General features: G+C 38.4%; 1 protein-coding gene across 2 annotated transcripts in view; it reads right to left on the bottom strand.

The window, feature by feature from the left end:
• Positions 1–1,271: 1,271 nt before the first annotated feature.
• LOC136881267 (DNA-dependent metalloprotease dvc-1) overlaps positions 1,272–20,281 on the bottom strand; it is a 42,272-nt gene continuing 23,262 nt past the window's right edge. For both annotated transcript variants that reach the window (XM_067154037.2, XM_068229261.1), the window contains exons 5-6: positions 15,876–16,110; positions 1,272–4,742 (exon numbers count right to left, since the gene is read on the bottom strand). In XM_067154037.2, the coding sequence (XP_067010138.2) occupies positions 3,709–4,742; positions 15,876–16,110 (1,269 nt within the window). In that variant the 3' untranslated portion in view covers positions 1,272–3,708. The remainder of the gene's footprint in view (positions 4,743–15,875; positions 16,111–20,281) is intronic.

Below are 20,281 nucleotides of genomic sequence, written 5' to 3'. Positions count from 1 at the left end.
GAAGAGGCATATAACAAAACAGATTTAAACTCAACAGTTTTACTGTGCCCAACATCTCATTCCATTCAGTCCATTAGACTCTGGTGAGGAAACACAAGTTATTTTATATACAAACTCCATGTGCTACGTAAATGTTTAATTATATTCACTTCATTAGGTTATGCGTATTATATTCATACACACACACACGAGATGCTGTCAATTGTGTACACAGTTTTATTTACAATTTATACACACACATTGATGAACCACCTTATTGAACTGCACTGCCACATTAGCATGTCAACCAACTACCAACACAACAAAATCACAACATGAGTTCACACACTGAATTTGACTAGCGATTTTCACTAACAAGTCTTGCTAACAACTCAACTCCAACTCCCCAGACTGTCTCTTTATATACCTTGCCTGACCAGGCTTCTAGAAAAGTATGACATGTTTTCTCGAGTCTCCAATAACTTATGTACAAATGAATTTAACATTCTACAAAGCTCTAGTGACAAAGAGGCATTGTTCTGGATTATTACCCTGTGTTGCACAACATTACACTGAATTTATACACCATATTTACAGGTAATAAATTACATACTATTAATTAGGTGTTCTTACATTAAATAAACTCTTATTAATATACATATAGCAGATGTATCGTGACATAACCTCACATTTTGTTACACAAGACAGATCATACAACACGACCACGATTTATACCAAATAAAGTCTGTACATAACTACGTAAATAATAATACTAATACAGTGGAACCTCGATTATCCAATCCCGGAAAATACGTTTTCCCGGAATATGCGTTCAAATTGTCGTCCCACGAGCATCTTAATTAAATCACGTTGTAAAAGTCCCGCATTATCCGTTCCTCAAAGAAACTATTTCCCGGACCAACCGTCCAGAAATTCCAGTCCCATCAACGCTAAGTCCTCGATCAATCGTGTTTTAATAGACTGTATCTCACGAAAAGACGGCTATGGCACACACTTATGGATCTTGGCGTTAATGCCCCATCATTGCGATAATTAGAGCAAGTACTGTACCGGTACTGGAAAAGTGATTGGCGGTGAACTTGCATAAGGGACCATCTTAGCATCGCATTCGGGTGGTATTGTTTAGAGAATCTCGGAAAATCATAAAGCAGAGAGTGGCCACAACAATTGTAAGGAGACACAGCACATTTCGACAGCTCTGCTTGAAGACAGAATGAGTTTCGACAAATGTTCGCACTTATAAAACGTCCATATTATGTCCAGGGTTAGATGTTTACATTTTTTCGATCATACTGCCAAACAGGTTTTCGGCACTTTGTTCAGGGCAGTGTAGAGTAACTGAGCTTTCAGGCAGGAATGAAAACTGCTCCTTCTTAACACAAATTCAGTATGTTTGATATTATCGTAAATAATTATTTAGCGAGACCAGAATAGATGTTGCACCTTACATTAAAAAAGAAAGCCATGGGAGGTCTTGGGATTGCCTATTACTGTTTAGGTCCTAATGTAAGACTGGGAATTTTAACATTTTTGTGTTAAAATACCAAAAACTGTGGTTGTTTTATTTGTGCACCTTACATTTAAATGGTTGGTATCATTTCCAACTCGTACTGACATGTGCAGCGAGCGCGCTTTCCAGATGACCTCAAGGTCATGAATAACCATAATTTCTGAAGTTTTGATGATATTTCTTTTATCTTTCCAATTTGATTGGTTTTGTGACGGGCAGAATTGAATATAATGGATTTGAAAACTTGTAAGAATCGTTACTTACATTCAAAACCATGTTTTCGAGATCAACATAACCTTTAAAAGTCAATGTAGGCCTAATTTACGCGGTACGAGATTTCCAGAAACTGACTACGAACAATACACCGGAGACCAAATTACAATGAAAGATTAAAAAATGAAGGGATTTCACCATCATGTTGGGTGGTTTTGAATCTAATGTGCTTTATTTTATTAGACGAGAGAATTAAAAACTACTTGTGGTCGATCGTCATTTGGTTTGGCGTTATTAGCTTTTTCGAAGAGCTTGGCTAGCCTAATCAAAGTTGCTGAACTGAAAGAAGTTTTCACGGGAAACTGACGAAGATTCCCCTGTAAAACTGAATATAAAGTGTCGATATTTTGAATTTGCGTACCGGTAATTAATGCGGTTTCGCAGTCTAACATGCCTGCCTCTCATCCAGAGGGCCCAGGTTCGATTGCAACCAGATCAGGCAATTTTACCTGGATATGTCTGGTTCCAGATCCACTTAGCTTACGTGATTACCTTTAATTGTGAAGCTATCTAATGATGAGATGGCGACCCCGATCTAGAGAGCCAGGAATATCGGCCGAGAGGATTCGTCGCACTGACCATGCGTCACCTCGTAATCTGCAGGCCTTTGGGCTGAGCAGCGGTCGCTTAGCAGGCAAAGGTGCATTGGGGCTGTAGTTTGGTTAGGTTTAAGAGTTTTTGTAAGATTATAATTATACATATTTCATTTTTGTGATGCTTAGCCAAATTGTTGATGGTTTTCATTCATTCCTGGATTTTCCGTTTTCCCGTGTTGTACATTTTATTCTCATGGTCCCTCGAAAAACTGAGAATCGAGGTTTCACTGTAGACATAAACAACTTCATAGCCACACCTCACAAGTCATACTAATAATAATAATCATGAAGATAAAGTTGGAATTCAAGAGGACAAATTGGGGGAAATATTCATTTATAGGAAGGGGAGTTAGGGATTGGAATATCTTACCAAGGGAAATGTTCAATAAATTACCAATTTCTTTGCAATCATTTAAAAGGCTAGGAAAATAACACCTGGGCGACTGCCCTAAATGCAGATCAGTAGTGATTGATAATAATAATAATAATAATAATAATAATAATAATAATAATAATAATAATAATAATAATAATACCTACTAACGGAGCTCAATATTTTCACTATTTACCCATGGGTTTAGAAAACTGTTTCCAAGTTATACTAGTCCATTACATATGCATCAAGCTCACCTCAGTTTTTCCATGAAATTTGATAGAATCTTCACTAGACAGCTAGGAACAAGTGTGCCAAGTTTCAAAACTCTCATATTTATTCAGTCCAAAACTGTATTTTGACTAAACTAAATTTCTTCTGCAGGAAGCTTCAGCAAGAGCTGATCCAAGACAAGACAAGTAAGGACAGTGTCTGCTAAATGGCAGAAGGGAATCCAAGATCTCTAGGCACAGGCTTAAGAAGACAACACATTGGAGTTGAGATTACAGACAGAGGCAGATTCTAAGGATTCTGGAATGGAGCAACTAAAAAGTAAACTTGCTTTGCTTTCCGTGAGACTGCTTCACTGAGCAAAAGAGGTGTTCCTAACGAATAGAAAACCATAATTTTAACAGTCTATCAAAAATAGGCAATGGTTTGTGAACCTGAATTTATTTTGAAATAAAAAATAATTCCTTTAATGTAAAAACTTTCCTACTCAAAAGGTTTCTATCAGCGCAGATGTTCCCATTAATTGAAATGATGTACGACATTCTAAGATGAATTTATGTATTGTATTTTGTTGAATTTAGATATATTTTTGCATTGTACTGTTAAAAATGGATTTTCGGTCATCCAGATGAGATCTGATCCTGCCTGAGACAGAAAAACACGGTTCTACTGCACTACAGAACTGCATTAATAAGTTTATAAGCTTTTTCTTCCCACTGATTTTATTACAAAATACTTGAACTCAGCAATGGCAATGACAAACATTCATCCAAATGGCTATTCATTTCATTCTCTTTAATGTTTTCTCCACAGCAAGGACAAGAAAAGGCCAGCTCGACTTCTTCCTCGCTACTATCGCTAATAACAATTGTATCACCAGTCTCCGTAGGAACCATACAAGTTTCAAGATGCCTGTCCAGATCCTCACCTGTAACTTCTGCATTGCACACAGGACAGTGAATAACATTACTGGAGCTCTGCTCCCAGTTATTATATTCACTATACTCGTCACTGTTTTGTGACGAATTTACACCCGAAGAATGAGAGGTCAAATTATCCTCTTCTAGTCTCTCCTGAGGTGTATTATACTTCTCTTCCTTGTTACCACTGTCAATCAGTAAACAGGAATCCAAGTGATCATTTATAAGTGTCTCAGCAATCAAGGTGCCACACGATGGACAAGAGATTTTACGTTCATCAGCTCGAGTTAATGACGAAGAGTCTGTGCCTCTGGTAACCCACTTGTCCAGAAAAGTACTAGATACAGGTTTTACTCTTTTGGAATTTTCATCCTTCTTAACACCCGCACCTTTCCTTTTAGCTGGTGAAGGCATTTCGAGAACCTTTAGTTCAGGAACAGTAGACTGCAGTTTGTTTGGTGTTGATTCATGTGAAATATCTCCACTTAAGGTGTATCCCTTGCCACTGAATGCAGAAAACCAAGTTGGTTGTTGCCCTTTACCATTAAATGGAGCATACCAAGAGGGCACCCAATTAGTTGACCGAGAATTTATCGTATTCCCATTAACTCCAGTTTCAGTCTCATATTTGTTTTTTCCTTGAGATGCCAGGACCACACTTCCTCCCCTCTTAATTGCCAACGAACCACTACCTAATTCACTCTTGCTCTTTCCGGACATGTCAACGTTCTGTGTTACACCAGCCTGGTCTTTACAACCATTTGAAGTACTTGATGAATTACCATTTGTGGGAAAGAATCTACGAATATCATAATTTGATGGGACCTCAAAGAGAGTACCTGAAACAGAATATAAAATAACATTCTTAGGATGATGGCAAAGGCTGTTAAAAAATAACTTTTAATGTGCATTCAGTCAAACAAAAGATATGATTTTACACTGTTTATTAATAATGGGAAGAAAACATAGAAGGAAAGCATGATCATATGTTGAACAGGTACAGTGTCTGAAAAGAGTACACGAGAATTATACCTCGAATTATCCGGTAGTAATCATCATCTTTTCCAGCTCCAGTTTCCCAGGAATTGTGAATCTAGAGTAATCTTTGTAGATTTAAAAAAGAAAAGAAAAAAAAACTTATGATTCAGTTGAATGGGGAGTAGTACTGGACATCTTAGCAGAAGATGGAGTGGACTTGAAATAACAGACAGAGAAAAGACACACATTCAAAAGCGAAATTAATGGGAGAATTCTCTAAGTTGTTTGAAATTAAAACTGGAGTCAGACAGGGTGGCCGGTTATCACCAGTTCCCTTCAACTGTGTGTTGTGTTATCCATGAATGGGAAGAACAACTTTCCAAGAAAGGCGCATTAAACCAGGTACACACACTGGAGGATCGAAAAGCGGTATCAAGATCAATTGCATAACCTTTGCTGATGACCTTGCAATCTTGTCCAGAAATTTAGACACAGCTATACAAGAGAAAAATCTACTCAAGGAAAAAGCAGTAAAAGCAGGGCTCCAGATTTCATTTGGAAAAAAAAAAAAAAGTGCATGAATGTGAATTTTAAATTACACAAGCTTTTAACGTGAGAAACGTGATCTTAAATACATTCAAGATTTACAAAACAATGATGATCAATCACATTATTGATGATGTTTGTTGTTTAAAGTGGTCCAACAACTAGATCATCGGCTCCTAATGGTACAAGGTGCAAGGAAATTAAACAATATCGATAATTAAAACTTCAAAATGTATCCACTAACTAGAATCTAAAAACCAATGATGGTGAAAAATGACTATGAATCCAAAACAATCAGTGATCCAATTCGCAGTGCCTTATTCTCTGAGATGCTTCTTGTCCAAAGAGAGATCCAAAATCTAGGTCACCAGCCCCTCATAATGGTAATCATCACTGGAAAAGTAGACCCAGGGTCAGTGGCAAAGCGTGAACTAAGTAAGGGGGTAGACAGAGATTTCTTTCATTTAAACTGTTTTATTATTATACGGAATTTCGTTTTCGACGCATACATCTGTATTCAGTATTATATTAATGACTCTGAAAATAAGACAAACCCTATAACAACCTATAACCCTAGGTGCACTTGCTTTATTTTTAAATATAGACAAAATAGGCCGCGGAAGTTGTCAAATAACAACATACTTTCAGAATAAAAATAGCAATATATTTCTTTGTTATGTAGATTTAATAAGAGAAATAAGAAATAAATAGTTGTTCGTACAAGTCACCTTAAACAATATTCTTGAAAATGAGTTTAATCCGCCTGTCCTTCATTTCGGCAAATATATCTATTACTCTCGTCTTGAAGTCAGGCGTCTTGCTAAGATTCCACAGAAATTCCTTAAATACGTTTTAATTCATTTGAATGCACTCATAACGCGTTCACTAGAAACTGACTTTAACGGAATATACAGCATCAAGTTAAGCAATTTTTTCCGTATGCATACTCTGGAGTACCTTATTAAGACTGGAAGCCAATAGTTGTTCGGGTTATAATACCGCAACTAATATTGGCGGGCAAGAAAATGCATGTACTTGAAGGGTTTTGATGCTGTCATTCATTTATTAGGTGTAAGTTTACTATACTTCGTATTTAAATATTATTAATTTATTTTTAGACGTGTCTTATAATACAGTAAATTCAAATTAGTAACATTAAAAGCATGTCTCAGACGGTAGCCAATAAGAGCACCTTCATAACAGATATCCAAATACTAGCCAATGAGAGCAAGAAGAGACGCTGGTAAGTCTGTCTACTGGGCGGAGACATCTCGCTATAGGAAAGTCATAGTTCCACAGTCAGCACCTACAGATAGCATTAGTGTTGCTCTATCTGAAAGCTTTGAAAATCAAAGGGAACAACATACACAGAATGGACAGCGTCTTTCACCTACGTGCTTCGTGTAACTGACGCGAGCCTTAGCATTGCCGAAGTGAGATGAAAATAAGTAAAGCGGGGAATACAATAATGTCACGAATCTGGAAATAATTAATGTTGTAAAAAGTAATTGAATTAACTAGACAATATTTCTTTCACAAAATGTTAAGGGTACACGCTGTCTACCCTGTCTCCCCTGACACTTCGCCCCTGCCCAGGGTGTTCTTCATATATAGTACTAATCAAGGGTAATGTAGACCCATGGTGTTTCTCATATAACGGTATTACTCACAGGTAACACAGACCCAAAATATTTCTCACACAGTGATACTAATCACAGGCAATGTAGACCCATGGTGTTCCTCCCCGTATGATACTAATCACAGACCCACGGTGTTCCTCACATAGTGGTACTAATCACAGGTAATGTCAACCCATTGCGGTTCCACACTTAATACTAATCATAGGTAATGTCAACCCATGGTGTTCCTCCCCGGATGATACTAATCACAGACCTACGGTGTTCCTCACATAGTGGTACTAATCACAGGTAACGCAGACCCATGGTGTTCCTCATGTAATGGTACTAATCACAGGTAATCTCATCGTTCAAAATCCATTATCCCTTGGTTGCCTCTTTTAGTCACCTCTTGCAACAGGTAGGGGATACCATGGGTGTATTCTTCATCTACAACCCCCACCAACAGGGAATAGTCACATTAATCCAGCCCAGGGGCTTAGGGGAAGCCTATCTACCCCTTACCCAGAGGCCCCGGTTTCGATTCCCAGCCACGTCACAGATTTTCACATAAATTTCAGGACTACAGTACGCCAGGCAGCCAAACTCAAAGCATCCCAACCACGACAGCAATAGTAAGTACTTATCACGTTAACACACACATAAGAAGGCATTTTTTCAGATTATAACTTTCTCACACTACTTTTGTCTCTTACAGACACACACCAGGAAAAATATTATAGACGAGAAAAGAGCCACCAACCTGCACCTGGAATATTCACGCACAACGGAGACTACATTCAATACTTAAAGTCAATGTATCAATCACAGCTGCACATATCTACCTCCGTTCATATACTGGAATTGCTATTAACAATATGATAAACCTATCAAATATACAAGTGGATACATCTTAATATATAATAGAACCCCCACAAGAGCACTGCCCATGAACGCAAGCACTGACATTCTTCATCTACATTGGACTCAAACAAGAATATAGACATATGCAAGACGTATAAATCCATTCCAATGAAGTGATATGAGCCATTATAAATGATTTTAACATGCACTGTATATTTTAATATGTGATTTTAACATGTGTTATACATTTTAGAGTGTTTAATATACCTGTACTTTTAAAAAATTAGCTGACGAATTTTAGGCCTAAAAACAAACTTGCTTTCAACCATCTAGAATGTACCATATAACAAATTTTTACTCTTAAACATGCCCAATTTGAATGCTTGACATAGTGCTTCCCCACAACTTCTTCATTTGGAAAGGCAATTCAACCAATAGTGACTTATATAAAGGTACCAATGTACAGCTGATGATGACTGTTCAAAAAGTCGAAACCGGTCCTGTAAGTTAATCTTATATAAATAAAATTGGTATTGATAAGGTGGAACCTTTTCTTATCTATATTACATGTTAACTATCAATACGGAAAATGAAACTAATTAATCAAGTCTGTAATATGGTATGCGCCAAAATATACAGTACTGCATTTCTCTTTGTTGGTGTATCATTGCATCAGCATTGTGTGTTCCTAGTAGTGCAAACCGTAGTGTAACAGCACTATTACACTGCTGTCCTCGGTGGCCCAAGTTTGATACCTGGTACTGGCAGGAGGGCTGATATTTGGTTAAAATGGTACATGCAATTCACCTCAATTGGGGGTGTGCCTGAAAAGAGCTGCAGCACATTGGGATGAGGACGTGACATGACACTAACTAGTGATGTACGCGAATGACATCTGGAGTCTTGAGAATCGGTTCCTGCGACTCCGAGGCCGCACTCAATGTCGCAATTAATGATCTTGACCATAATGGCCTGCATTGGGTCCGTAACGACTTAATCACAGTAAATAGTACTACGTGCTAATTATTTTTTAAATATTTACATTTCACATTTACATTATATCTAGTACATGTTTCGAGAATATGCACATTCTCTTCTTCAGCTAATTAGGTTAAAATTTATGTATTACAATAAGACCTAATGAAAATGGGGGTACCCTTTATGAAAGCTAAAACTATGACAACATATTAAAAATTCATGGATAGTGCATGGAATTAAATTTAATCTTGACACTTCAATATAAACACAGTACGATGATGTCTATATGGATCAAATGTTGTGCACTGTTGTGAACTGACGGCACTGTGTCCTTTGTGATCCAATACTCCCTTACAAAATTCAAGTGGGATGAAATTAAGAATAATATAAAATGATGTAAAACCAAGTTGTCAAACCAATACCCTCAGTTTAGTGAAATCATTTCACTAATATTGAACGGGACACGCTACTATTACACCCGTTAAATAAAGGTAAACAAATGAATGTCCTTGAGAACTCAGAAATTTACAAGTTACAAAAATCTGATGTGATAACAGCCTTAATGAACACATGGCAGAGGATAATCAGTTATTTAAATTGGTGACCCAATATTCGAGAAAGAGGGAAAAGAGAATGAGGGAAAGCGTGTAAGGGGGGAAACATGACGGTAACAACATGTAGACGGCACTCTCCACCCCTCCTTTCATCCGCGCACCTCCCACTGCAACTCCGCAATCAGCAGTCGAACAACTGCAGTTGCTTTTATATCCCTTTGACAGTCACATGACAGCCTTGCGCACTTGTATTATAACATCGGTAAGTTTTAATAATTATTTACGCGTTGTGTTCTCATTTTGTTTGTTACATACTTGTACTTACAGTTTTTTTTTTTTACCTCTCCTTCTTACAGACCATATAAAGTTCATATCAACCTGGCTCCATAAAAATCCATTTTCATTAGGTCTTACTGTAATACATGAATTTTAACCTAATTACCTGAAGAAGAGAATGTGCACATTCTTAAAACATGTACTAGATGTAATGTAAATGTGAAATGTAAATATTTTTAAAAAATTTAACACATAGTATTGACTATTTACTCAATGTCGCATGCGAGGAATCTGTACCACTATGTCGTCACCAGTGTGTGCTGGGCGTACTCATTAGAGTGAGTCGTCCGTATACAAGTGCAGCAAACTCGAAGTGCAATATTTACCATTTCTTTTGTATTATTATTATTATTATTATTATTATTATTATTATTATTATTATTAACAATATTTATTATTATTATTATTATTATCTTTATTGGCCACATTAGACCACTTGAATCTTCCATGTACAATTTTTCTTTGAAGGTTGTACTGTTTGATTCTTCTTATCTGCCCGGTACTTCTTCATTCACCGGGCGAGTTGGCCGTGCGCGTAGAGGCGCGCGGCTGTGAGCTTGCATCCGGGAGATAGTAGGTTCGAATCCCACTATCGGCAGCCCTGAAGATGGTTTTCCGTGGTTTTCCATTTTCACACCAGGCAAATGCTGGGGCTGTACCTTAATTAAGGCCACGGCCGCTTCCTTCCAACTCCTAGGCCTTTCCTATCCCATCGTCGCCATAAGACCTATCTGTGTCGGTGCGACGTAAAGCCGCTAGCAAAAAAAAAAAAAAAAACACTTCTTCATTCATTCTGATTGCAGTGTTCTTAATTCGTCTGAAATCTCTACAGGCATTCTGGGTATCATTTCAGTTGAAAATTTGTGATTCTTAAGAATGGTGGTATTTTTATTCTTGTTCTCTGCATCTGTAATTTTGAGTCCAACTGTTCTGAGATCCTCTTGAATTTCTCATGTCTTCTTTTCCAGATTTCTCATCACTAGTTGTTGGAAAATCCTGTTTTCTGGATTTCTATGTATACAATATGGTATGATATTTCTTTAGTATACAGTTTGGTATGATAAAACCAATTTAAATTAAATGTCTTATTGGTTGTTATGAATGAATTATGCCACATAATAATGAAATAAGAATTTAACCTGGTAGTCTGGAAATAACATTACACATTTCGACACCAGGTGTAACAATCAACGTTATTTATGCTTATCCTGTATTCTGCTTCTAATGTGGTTTTCAAATATCGCTGGTATAAACTTAAGTCCGTAGAATTAAGTCATATTTGTAATGAGTACACAACTTGTTTTGTAGCGTACCTGTCTTCCGTTACATTTAATTTGCAATGCACATTTCATTTTACTACTAAATATTATGAGAGACAGTTAGAATTACTATGTTTTCATCACTGCTTAACACTAGCTAAGGTTGTCTCTTTAGTATAAGTGTATTTTACTGAAATAGTAGTATAATGTTATGTCATAATCCCCTTACGACTTTTGATTTATTGACAATCCATATAATTCGATTAGTTTCAAAGAGAGAATCATATATTCTGATCAAATTACAGTCGCATTAGAGTATATAACTCCACGACACTAAAATGAGAGCAAGCATGGCTTGTAGAGTGACCTGGTTGTTGTAAAAGAAAAAAAAAAAAAGAAAAAAACTCACAATACAGAACACATTCATGCTGCACTTGTTTACATATTTGCATCATAGATGGTGCTACAAGTTCCTCAGAATCGATTCCGGAATTGGGTACCCCGGCATCTTGCATTGGCTCTTCGTAATTCCAGTTGCATCCCATCACTAACACTAACACAAGCCTGGAATGGAACATTTGGTGATGAACGTACGCATACTTTGATAAAGTACGTACACCTGTTAGGTCCCCCCTCCCAGACCCATTCTAGATGGTCCTGTCAGCTGCCACTTGGAATGCTCATGCTGTGCCAGTGTACGGTGAGCCATCTGGTGATGAATGAACGTATCACTTCCTATTACTAACAGCTAAATTCAAACCTTCATTATTGGAGAACTCTTCCTTGTGAACAGTCAAGATTTTCTTCTGAAGACACGGAGCAAAGTTCTGTGAAAAGTAAAGAATTTCAATTTATTTTCTTGACATGGCATTAGCCCAAAAAAGCCCAGACCATGTCTATGACTTTCTGGAATGTTTCTGATTGTGCTAGAATCTATATAGAGCCTCAAAAGGGGACTATTGTAAGGGTGATTAGAGCCAAAAGTATCGAGGGAACACATTGAAATATTTAAGAGACCAGTCCAGGAATTTACTGACTTCACTCGAACATATGTCTGACATTCACAAACAAGTGGCAAATGTTGAAAAATACTACTGTCACCTCCATAGAAACCCTTGTCTAAAGACACTAGGAACTGCGCAATTTTGTTGTAACTCATACAATAGATAAATTATGGCAACAGGTGATGGAAAACTGTTATAACTCAATTTGTCACATTTGGTGGCACAGGATACATTTTATATGTCAAAAAGACTTCCTCTGTCTGTGACAAAATTCCATCCTCTTTAATAAATCATTCCTTCAAATTTCCCCAATGCACAGTACAAAGAAAAGTTAAATTCTAAAACAAATGTATGCATTTCATTTATAGACATCATAACCAATTCCACAACGAAGCATTTAACGAAGTCTAATGTAATGCACCATATACAGCCTAAACTGGTTAGGACGTTTTTGTGGTGACAAAAAAAATAAACGACCTAAAAAGGGAAAGTGCTAAAGAATGAAAACCAATTATGCTGTTAAATTTAAGGTTAGGTTTGAACGTAAAAATAATTACGATAAAAACAAAGAAACAAGTGTTTACAATTATAATTAATGAAATAAATAACAAAATAATACATTTTAAGAACACCAACATAGACACGGTAACTATACACATTGCTTACAATTATGCTCAAAGTTATCGTAGGAATGTCCAACATCTGGGCGATTTGTACACATTTCATGTGCGGATTAGCATCCGCTTTCTCAATAAACTAATTTTTCATCATTTGCAAACTGTCTATCTTTCTTCTTCTCCATAACTGAATGTCCAACAAACCACTATGTGTAAGTACAGTAGGCCTAATTTATGTACGTTGTTGCACAATTCTCTCTCTCCAGTCATCAGCTGTGAGGCTGGTTGGCAGCAGCTCTCCATTCATCACTCTTCTCTGCTTTCCTTTTCAGTTTGTAGTAGGAGTCGTATCTCATGTCATCTGATATTTGCGCCATGTATTCTATCTTAATTGTCGTCTGTAATTTTTTCCCTCTATGGAAACCTCTAATATTTTCTTCAATAACACATCACGTCTAAGTATATGGCCCATTAGATGATCCTGCCGTCCTTTTGTCATAAAACACTTCATATGATATACACTACGTGATCAAAAGTATCCAGACACCCCCAAAAACATACGTTTTTCACCTTAGGTGCATTGTGTTGCCACCTACTGCCAGGTACTCAATAGCTGCGACCTCAGTAGTCATTAGACATCGTGAGAGAACAGATTGGGACGCTCTGCGGAACTCACGGACTTCGAACGTGATTGGGTGTCACTTGTGTCAGAAGTTTGTATGCGAGATTTCCACACTCACTAACATCCCTAGGTCCACTGTTTCTGATGTGATAGTGAAGTAGCAACATAAAGGGACACGTATAGCACGAAAGTATACAGGCCGACCTCGTCTGTTGACTGACAGAGATTGGCGACAGTTGAAGAGGGTCGTCAAGTGTAATAGGCAGGCATCTATCCAGACCATCACACAGGAATTCCAAACTGCATCAGGATCCACTCCTAGTACTATGACAGTTCGGCGGGAGGTGATAAAATTGATTCCATGGTCGAGTGGCTGCCCATAAGCCACATATCACGCAGGTCAATGCCAAACGGCACCTTGGTGTAAGAAGCGTAAACATTGGACGATTGAACAGTGGAAAAACGTTGTGTGGAGTGACGAATCACGGTACACAATGTGGCGATCCGATGGCAGGGTGTGGGTACGGCGAATACCCGGTGAACGTCACCTGCCAGCGTGCGTAGTGCCAACAGTAAAATTCGGAGGCAGTGGTGTTATGGTGTAGTCGTGCTTTGCATGGAGGGGGCTTGCACCCCTTGTTGTTTTGCGTGGCACTATCACAGCACAGGCCCACACTGATGTTTTAAGCATCTTCTTGCTTCCCCCTGTTGAAGAGCACTTTGGGGATGGCGACTGCATCGTTCAACACGATCCAGCATCTGTTCATAATGCAAGGCCACTGGCGGAGTGGTTACATGACAATAACATCCCTGTCATGGACTGGCCTGCACAGAGTCCCGACCTGAATCCTACAGAGCACCTTTGGGGTGTTTTGGAACGCCGACTTCATGCCAGGCCTCTCCGACCAACATTGCTACCCCTCCTCAGTCCAGCGCTCCGTGAAGAATGTGCTGCCATTCCTCAAGCAACCTTCCAGCACCTGATTGAAGGTATACCTGTGAGAGTGGAAGCCGGCATCAAGGCTAAAGGTGGTCCAACACCGTATTGAATTCCAACATTACCGATAGAGGGCGCTACGAACTTGTACGTCATGTTCAGCCAGGTGTCCAGATACTTTTGATCACATAGTGTAGATGTTGATTCCCCACAGGGAACCTGAAATATTTGTCCCGAATGAGCCGAAGTAGCCTACGCAGTGGCCTCCATGGTATGCACCAGCTACGCGTCTTGGTGGGTGTGCTATTTACCAAATGACGAACCCAACTTAGCACACTGCAGCGAAAAGCTGGCAACCGGGAATGAATTAGCTGGAAAATTTATAATGTCCAATGACAGACCATTTATACTGGTATTATAAAACACATCATTTGTGACTGACGCTCCCTGCAGCTGTAGGCCAACACACTACTAGGGTCGTAAAATTAAGTTCTCTACCAAATTTTCACCCAGCCCAGTCGTCGCTAGTGCATCGTGCATGCAACGTGGCCAGGAACGCTAATTTTAAATTTCTTTTGGTGGGAATATTATGAACGTACTAAAGAGTGATGTAAATGTGCTGTCAGGTTCCTTTAGCGTGTATTTAATAGGACATAAATTAAGCACCAACACGTCAGCTGTATACATAAGCACAGTAGGTCTAATTTACGCACGTTGTTATACAATGCACTTATGATTGTAAAATTAAGCATTAACACATCACACAAGCTACCGTTGCATGACGCAAACAAACGCACGTCCACGTCAAAGACTCGCTTGAGACTGACGCTCCCTGCAACTGAATGTTGATATGCTAGGGCCGTTTTTAAGGACATCAAATTAGAAGCTCTTTGAACGGCATCAATGTAACATGTTTCTACATTATTCACTGCATGTGCATAACTTAATTTCTAAATGCCACTGCTACCATATAATGACTTGTAGCTCTCAGAACTTTGCAATGATAGATACGCAAATTTTAAGAATCTTCAGCATCCAGATTAATCAACTTGAATAATCCTTCAAAGGCAGTTAAGTGCCTTATTTTAATGCATTTTATGCATAATTTAAAACTTTTTATCACCATTGTGACTATTTTTCATCATCAACGTTTAACTTTTAGCATCAAACCACAATATTTTTAAGACATACCTACAATGTTTATGGACCTTTTCATATGGTGCGCAATTTGTGTTACTGGCTGACGATGACTTTGACCTTAGGTCGAAACTAGTATCAAATAAATGGTTCATTTGAAATGTAAACCGAATTGCAAAAATTTTGTATTGAAAAGGTGGAACTGTTAAACTAACACTTTTAATTTCCTATGTGAAATTAAGTTCTCTACCAAATTCTCACCCAGACCAGTTGCCGCTGACGCACTGTGCGCGCGTGGCCGGGAACGCTAATTTAAATTTCTTACGGCGGGAATATTACAAACATATTAAAGAGTGACATAAATGTGCTATCCAGGTTTCCTTAACATGTATTTAATAGGACATGGACTGGGACATTGGAATAATGACATAATAACCAGGGATACTTGCTAGAAAGAAACATCTTAACCAGTTTCAACAGTATGACAATAGAGCACTAAAAATTTAGAATTAAAATAGGTATACCTTTTATGCTCGTCTCCTTTGCCTTATTATTGAAGCCCACTGGCTCACGAACTTTGATGAATTTCCCACCGCAGTTGGCTTGGTGTTTAGCCCACCAGAAGTCAGATGGGCCAGGGGGGCGATTCATAGCACGTTTCACTGTACCGAAGAAAGGTCGTTGTTTCTGACATGGCCCATCACAACGCCACCAGTGCTGCTGATACAGTTCAACTTCAGCATGGAAAGTATGATATATCTAAACAAAACAACCATACATATTAAATTATTGTTGAAGGCAGTTTATATCACAATCAAATTACATTTTAACAAACTAGTAGAAGGTTGTTAAGTGGATATATTGTATTTACACATGTATACCCCACATTTTTTAAAGCCTAAAGTTGCAGGGGAAAATGGAGTGCGGTTTCTCTTCAAAATAACTATAAAGTATTTGGACACAGCAAAAACCCACATGATAATCATGTCTAAATATAAAATAGGTTTAAAATTTAAAAATGTATTCTTAATCCACGCTACATACAATATGTAATCAAAGTATTCCATTGTGCAAGCGTGCTGACTACATTTAGAGTTCGCCGCTCTATTCATCACTCTCGAATGATGTGAGCCCCACCATGCTGTCTGCAGCCCCGTCCATCATGTTGGAAATGGATGCGACTTTGAAGCTTTTGGAGATCCATTTCTTCTGGCATGAGGTTCCAGCCACTCATACATTTGTGATAGCAAAGGTTTTCTCCATCGTCCAGTTGACATCTCCAGTTACAATAGAAATGTTGCAGAAGAGCCTCAAAAGGCAGACTGATGGGGACATCAAGTGGTCATAACATACAAATAGATTCTCCTGGAATCACAACCACGTAACATTTTTCTTTCCTCATCTCACTTTCACATTTTCAATAAAATGAGCATGAAAACTGTCTGCAAGCAGCACATATCACCAATGAAAGAATGGACTACTCACAAAAAATTCCTGAAGGCAGAGTTTCCTTTGTCGTTTTCCCTTTGAAAATGACATGTGGCGGTAATTTGTGTCTATTTGCAGTTATACCTAGCATAGTTTGCCCTGACACTGTCTGATCACCTGCCTAGTTCACTGTAGTTTCACCCAGCATGTCTACTGGGAAAATATGGGGAAAGCAATCTGCATTAATCAGAACATCAGCCTTAGCACTCTGTTTCACTGTAGCAAAGTACGCTGCCCCTGTATGGGGTGTGTCGGCTGACATAGTACACATTCAAATAGTTCAAGTCATCCGGGGCAGCCTCTGTCCACCATCTGTTCCTTCTTACTGACATTGCACCACCCAAGATAAGAAGAGAAGCTACTGCGGATGCAGAAAGGAAGAAAAAAAGAGTCAGACACTGGGCACCCACTGTATGGCCACAGTCAACCAGACTTAGACCTATCCAGTAATAGCTTCCTGGAAAGAACACCTATTGCAGGAAGCAGGGAAGTTAGAAGGCTTCAGAAATGGAGAGCTGAGAACAAGTTTGCCACGATTACTCTAAAGGAAGAACTCTTACCAGGACACAATTTGTCTTTTGCAGTGTGAAAATTCTTTAAACCAGCTCAGGGATTTCAAAACACAAAGCTAAAGCACAGTGATGGGACACCCCTATGGAATAATGCAGGACTCTCAGCATTTACTGACTTGTCTAAATCTAGGCCAACCCTTCATGTAGGAAGATAATGTCAAGAAGGTAGTCAATATAGCTATGTTTTGGATGGACAAAAAGTAAAGTCAAAGAAAATTGGAATTTCATTCATTTTTCCAACTGACCACGTTGTAGTCATGCGTCCTCTCTAACCTTAGGACATGACTCAAATATGAGGAATTTCTTCTAGTATGTATCGGGAAGTAGAACTCTCTCTTACATGATCCCTGTTTTGCTGAAAGTGACCAGTTAACTCTGATACTGATGAAGAAAAGAATGTTCAACTACTCTTCAATGCCTTTGTTTAGTACCATCATCTTGGTCTGATACAACGCAAGCTTAGAATTTGCAACGTTAAAATGTCTCTTGGTACTTTAACTTCTGCTTTCCTAGTTACATGAAATTCCATGAAAAATATTTCCCCCTCAAATTTACCACCTTGAAAATAGGGTGCGGCAAATATGTGCAAATGGTCTATAGAAGCATGAATTAAAGATTGTGTTAGACTTTTAGAAAAATCATAGATAAGAGAACTGTACTATATTTGAAGCTGGGTGCTAACAATATGTCAATACTTGCTATAAAGTTTAAATAATCAATATTAAACTTAAAACATGGAAATCAAACAACAAAATTATGTACTTTCAGAGAGAATTGAAATTTTTAATTTTGCTACAGTATTATCACTGTTACCCTTGAAACGTGATAAAGGGGACCTAACCGAGTTAATAGAATATTCTTAACTTCAGGTCTTGCCACCTGCAGCAAATGGATTTGTTCAACTCCTAAAGCTTGTGCTTCCTGCGACAACCTGAGGAAGGCCTCTACAACAACGGGTTATTCCACTTAATTGGTTGACCACCAGATTTCCTGAGCAATGGACCCTATCCCTAGACTCTTCAAGCAACCAAACCCAGTCAGTACCCTTCATAATCGCACATCATCCTGGTCTGCACAAAACATCATACCGGTATTTTAAAACAAGTTCTCTCATCCTCACCTCACACCCAAAATCATCTTCCAAAATGCCCTAGAGTCACATTCAGGTACCCACCCCTTTCTGGCTCTTTCCCCTGTGAAATATAACCGCTGCAAGACCTGTCGTCTACATATATCCTGCACAACTTTCACCAGCAACATCAAAAACAGGTCTTATCACATACAAGGTCAACATGACTCCACTTCAGCATCAAACAGCTTCAATGCAGACTGCCCAGTTCAACTACCAACACAAGCCACTGTATACTACCTTGTAAAACCTGTAATATGATCATCTTGTTCTCATTTAGCTCCTTCAAACCACTTTTGATGGTTGTTTCACAGTTAAAAGCCTAAAATATTTACATTGAACTTCCCATCTTCTTGCCCTCAGATATTTCGAAAGCTGATCATCAACTGGTGTTCAGGTTCATGGAAACACCTGGCCTTAACATTCAATAAGCCCACCTCTCTTATTCTCTTATTTTTCCAATTTCTCCCCTCCTTTTACTTCACAGCAGCATGTACTAGCCAATGATGATCTCCACCATTCCTTATTTTGTCTGCCTCTGCAGCCAAACAATTTGGACCCAACTGTTTCTTTTATATGCATTCTATTCACGTGCAATTACAAGGCAAGTCACTGCTCTCTATCAGTTTCTTATACACATATTTCATTCCTCAAGTTGTTTCTTTCCAGTATATACCGTATTTACGCGAATAATACCCGCATATATTTTTTTTTAAATGAGGCACGAAATTGGGGTGCGAGTTTTATTTGAGTCAATGTTGGCATTTTTTTCAAAATCAGCCTTCCTAAAGTTAGGGTGCGGGGATTATTCGGTGGTGGGGATTATTCGCGTAAATACGGTATACTGAGTATTCCCAAACGTGGGAAGTAATCGGGGTGGATTCGACAACCCGAAACAACACAAGAAGTTCCTATATTTTAGGACTGTCATTGTTCCAATGGCTTGAATTCCGAGGATTCACATACCCACTAATGGAAATAAGCTTTGTTCAACGTAATTAAGAGAGAAGGATCAACAGTACCATGGCCAGATTGCAGCATCCACCAAAAAATTTAAAATTTAAGCAGACAACTGTACCCTGTGGTGTTTAACTAATGAACCACATACACTCTGCAAGGATAAAAGTGTAACATTTTGATCCAGTAATCCTATCTTTGTGAAATCACACTCCTGCTCCAATTGGCTTGAAGATTTCACTGGGCTGACACCCCATTCTTGCTTGAAGATCTGTAAGTCTTTCTCTTTTTTTCTTTAAAACAGAGCCAGTTTCTCACCATTTCCCTGAATAACTTTGTTATTGATCGTCTCAAAGTATTTGCAGCACCACAGAAACCACTTTCAAATTTTCAAATGGTTCTGTAATATACCTATTTCTCTGAATCCAAGACAAAGTTTTCTTCTCAGAATCTTATGTAAAAATTCAAGGGTCGTATTGCATTCACGATCTAACAGCAATGAACACCACTGGCAGCTACCACTGTAACCACGCAGTTGTTTTTCAGCCCCTAAAGTTGTGTGTGTGCGCGTTATGTACCAACTGATGAGCCCAACATAGCACACGGAGGCGAAACGCTGGCAACCAGGAATGAGTTAGCTGGAAGATTTATAATGGCCAATAATACACCATTTATATTGGTACTGTAGAGACGCGTCGAACAGGCATTGCCGGCTAATTTTCAATGGGTTCTCTTTGATATTATGATGCCAGTTCTTTATGTTAATGGTCATTAACCCCATGGA

Source organism: Anabrus simplex, chromosome 9, assembly GCF_040414725.1.
Source record: "Anabrus simplex isolate iqAnaSimp1 chromosome 9, ASM4041472v1, whole genome shotgun sequence".
NCBI lineage: Eukaryota > Metazoa > Arthropoda > Insecta > Orthoptera > Tettigoniidae > Anabrus > Anabrus simplex.
The sequence above is the reverse complement of the archived record's forward strand: the minus strand, read 5'-3'. Positions and strand labels throughout refer to the sequence as shown.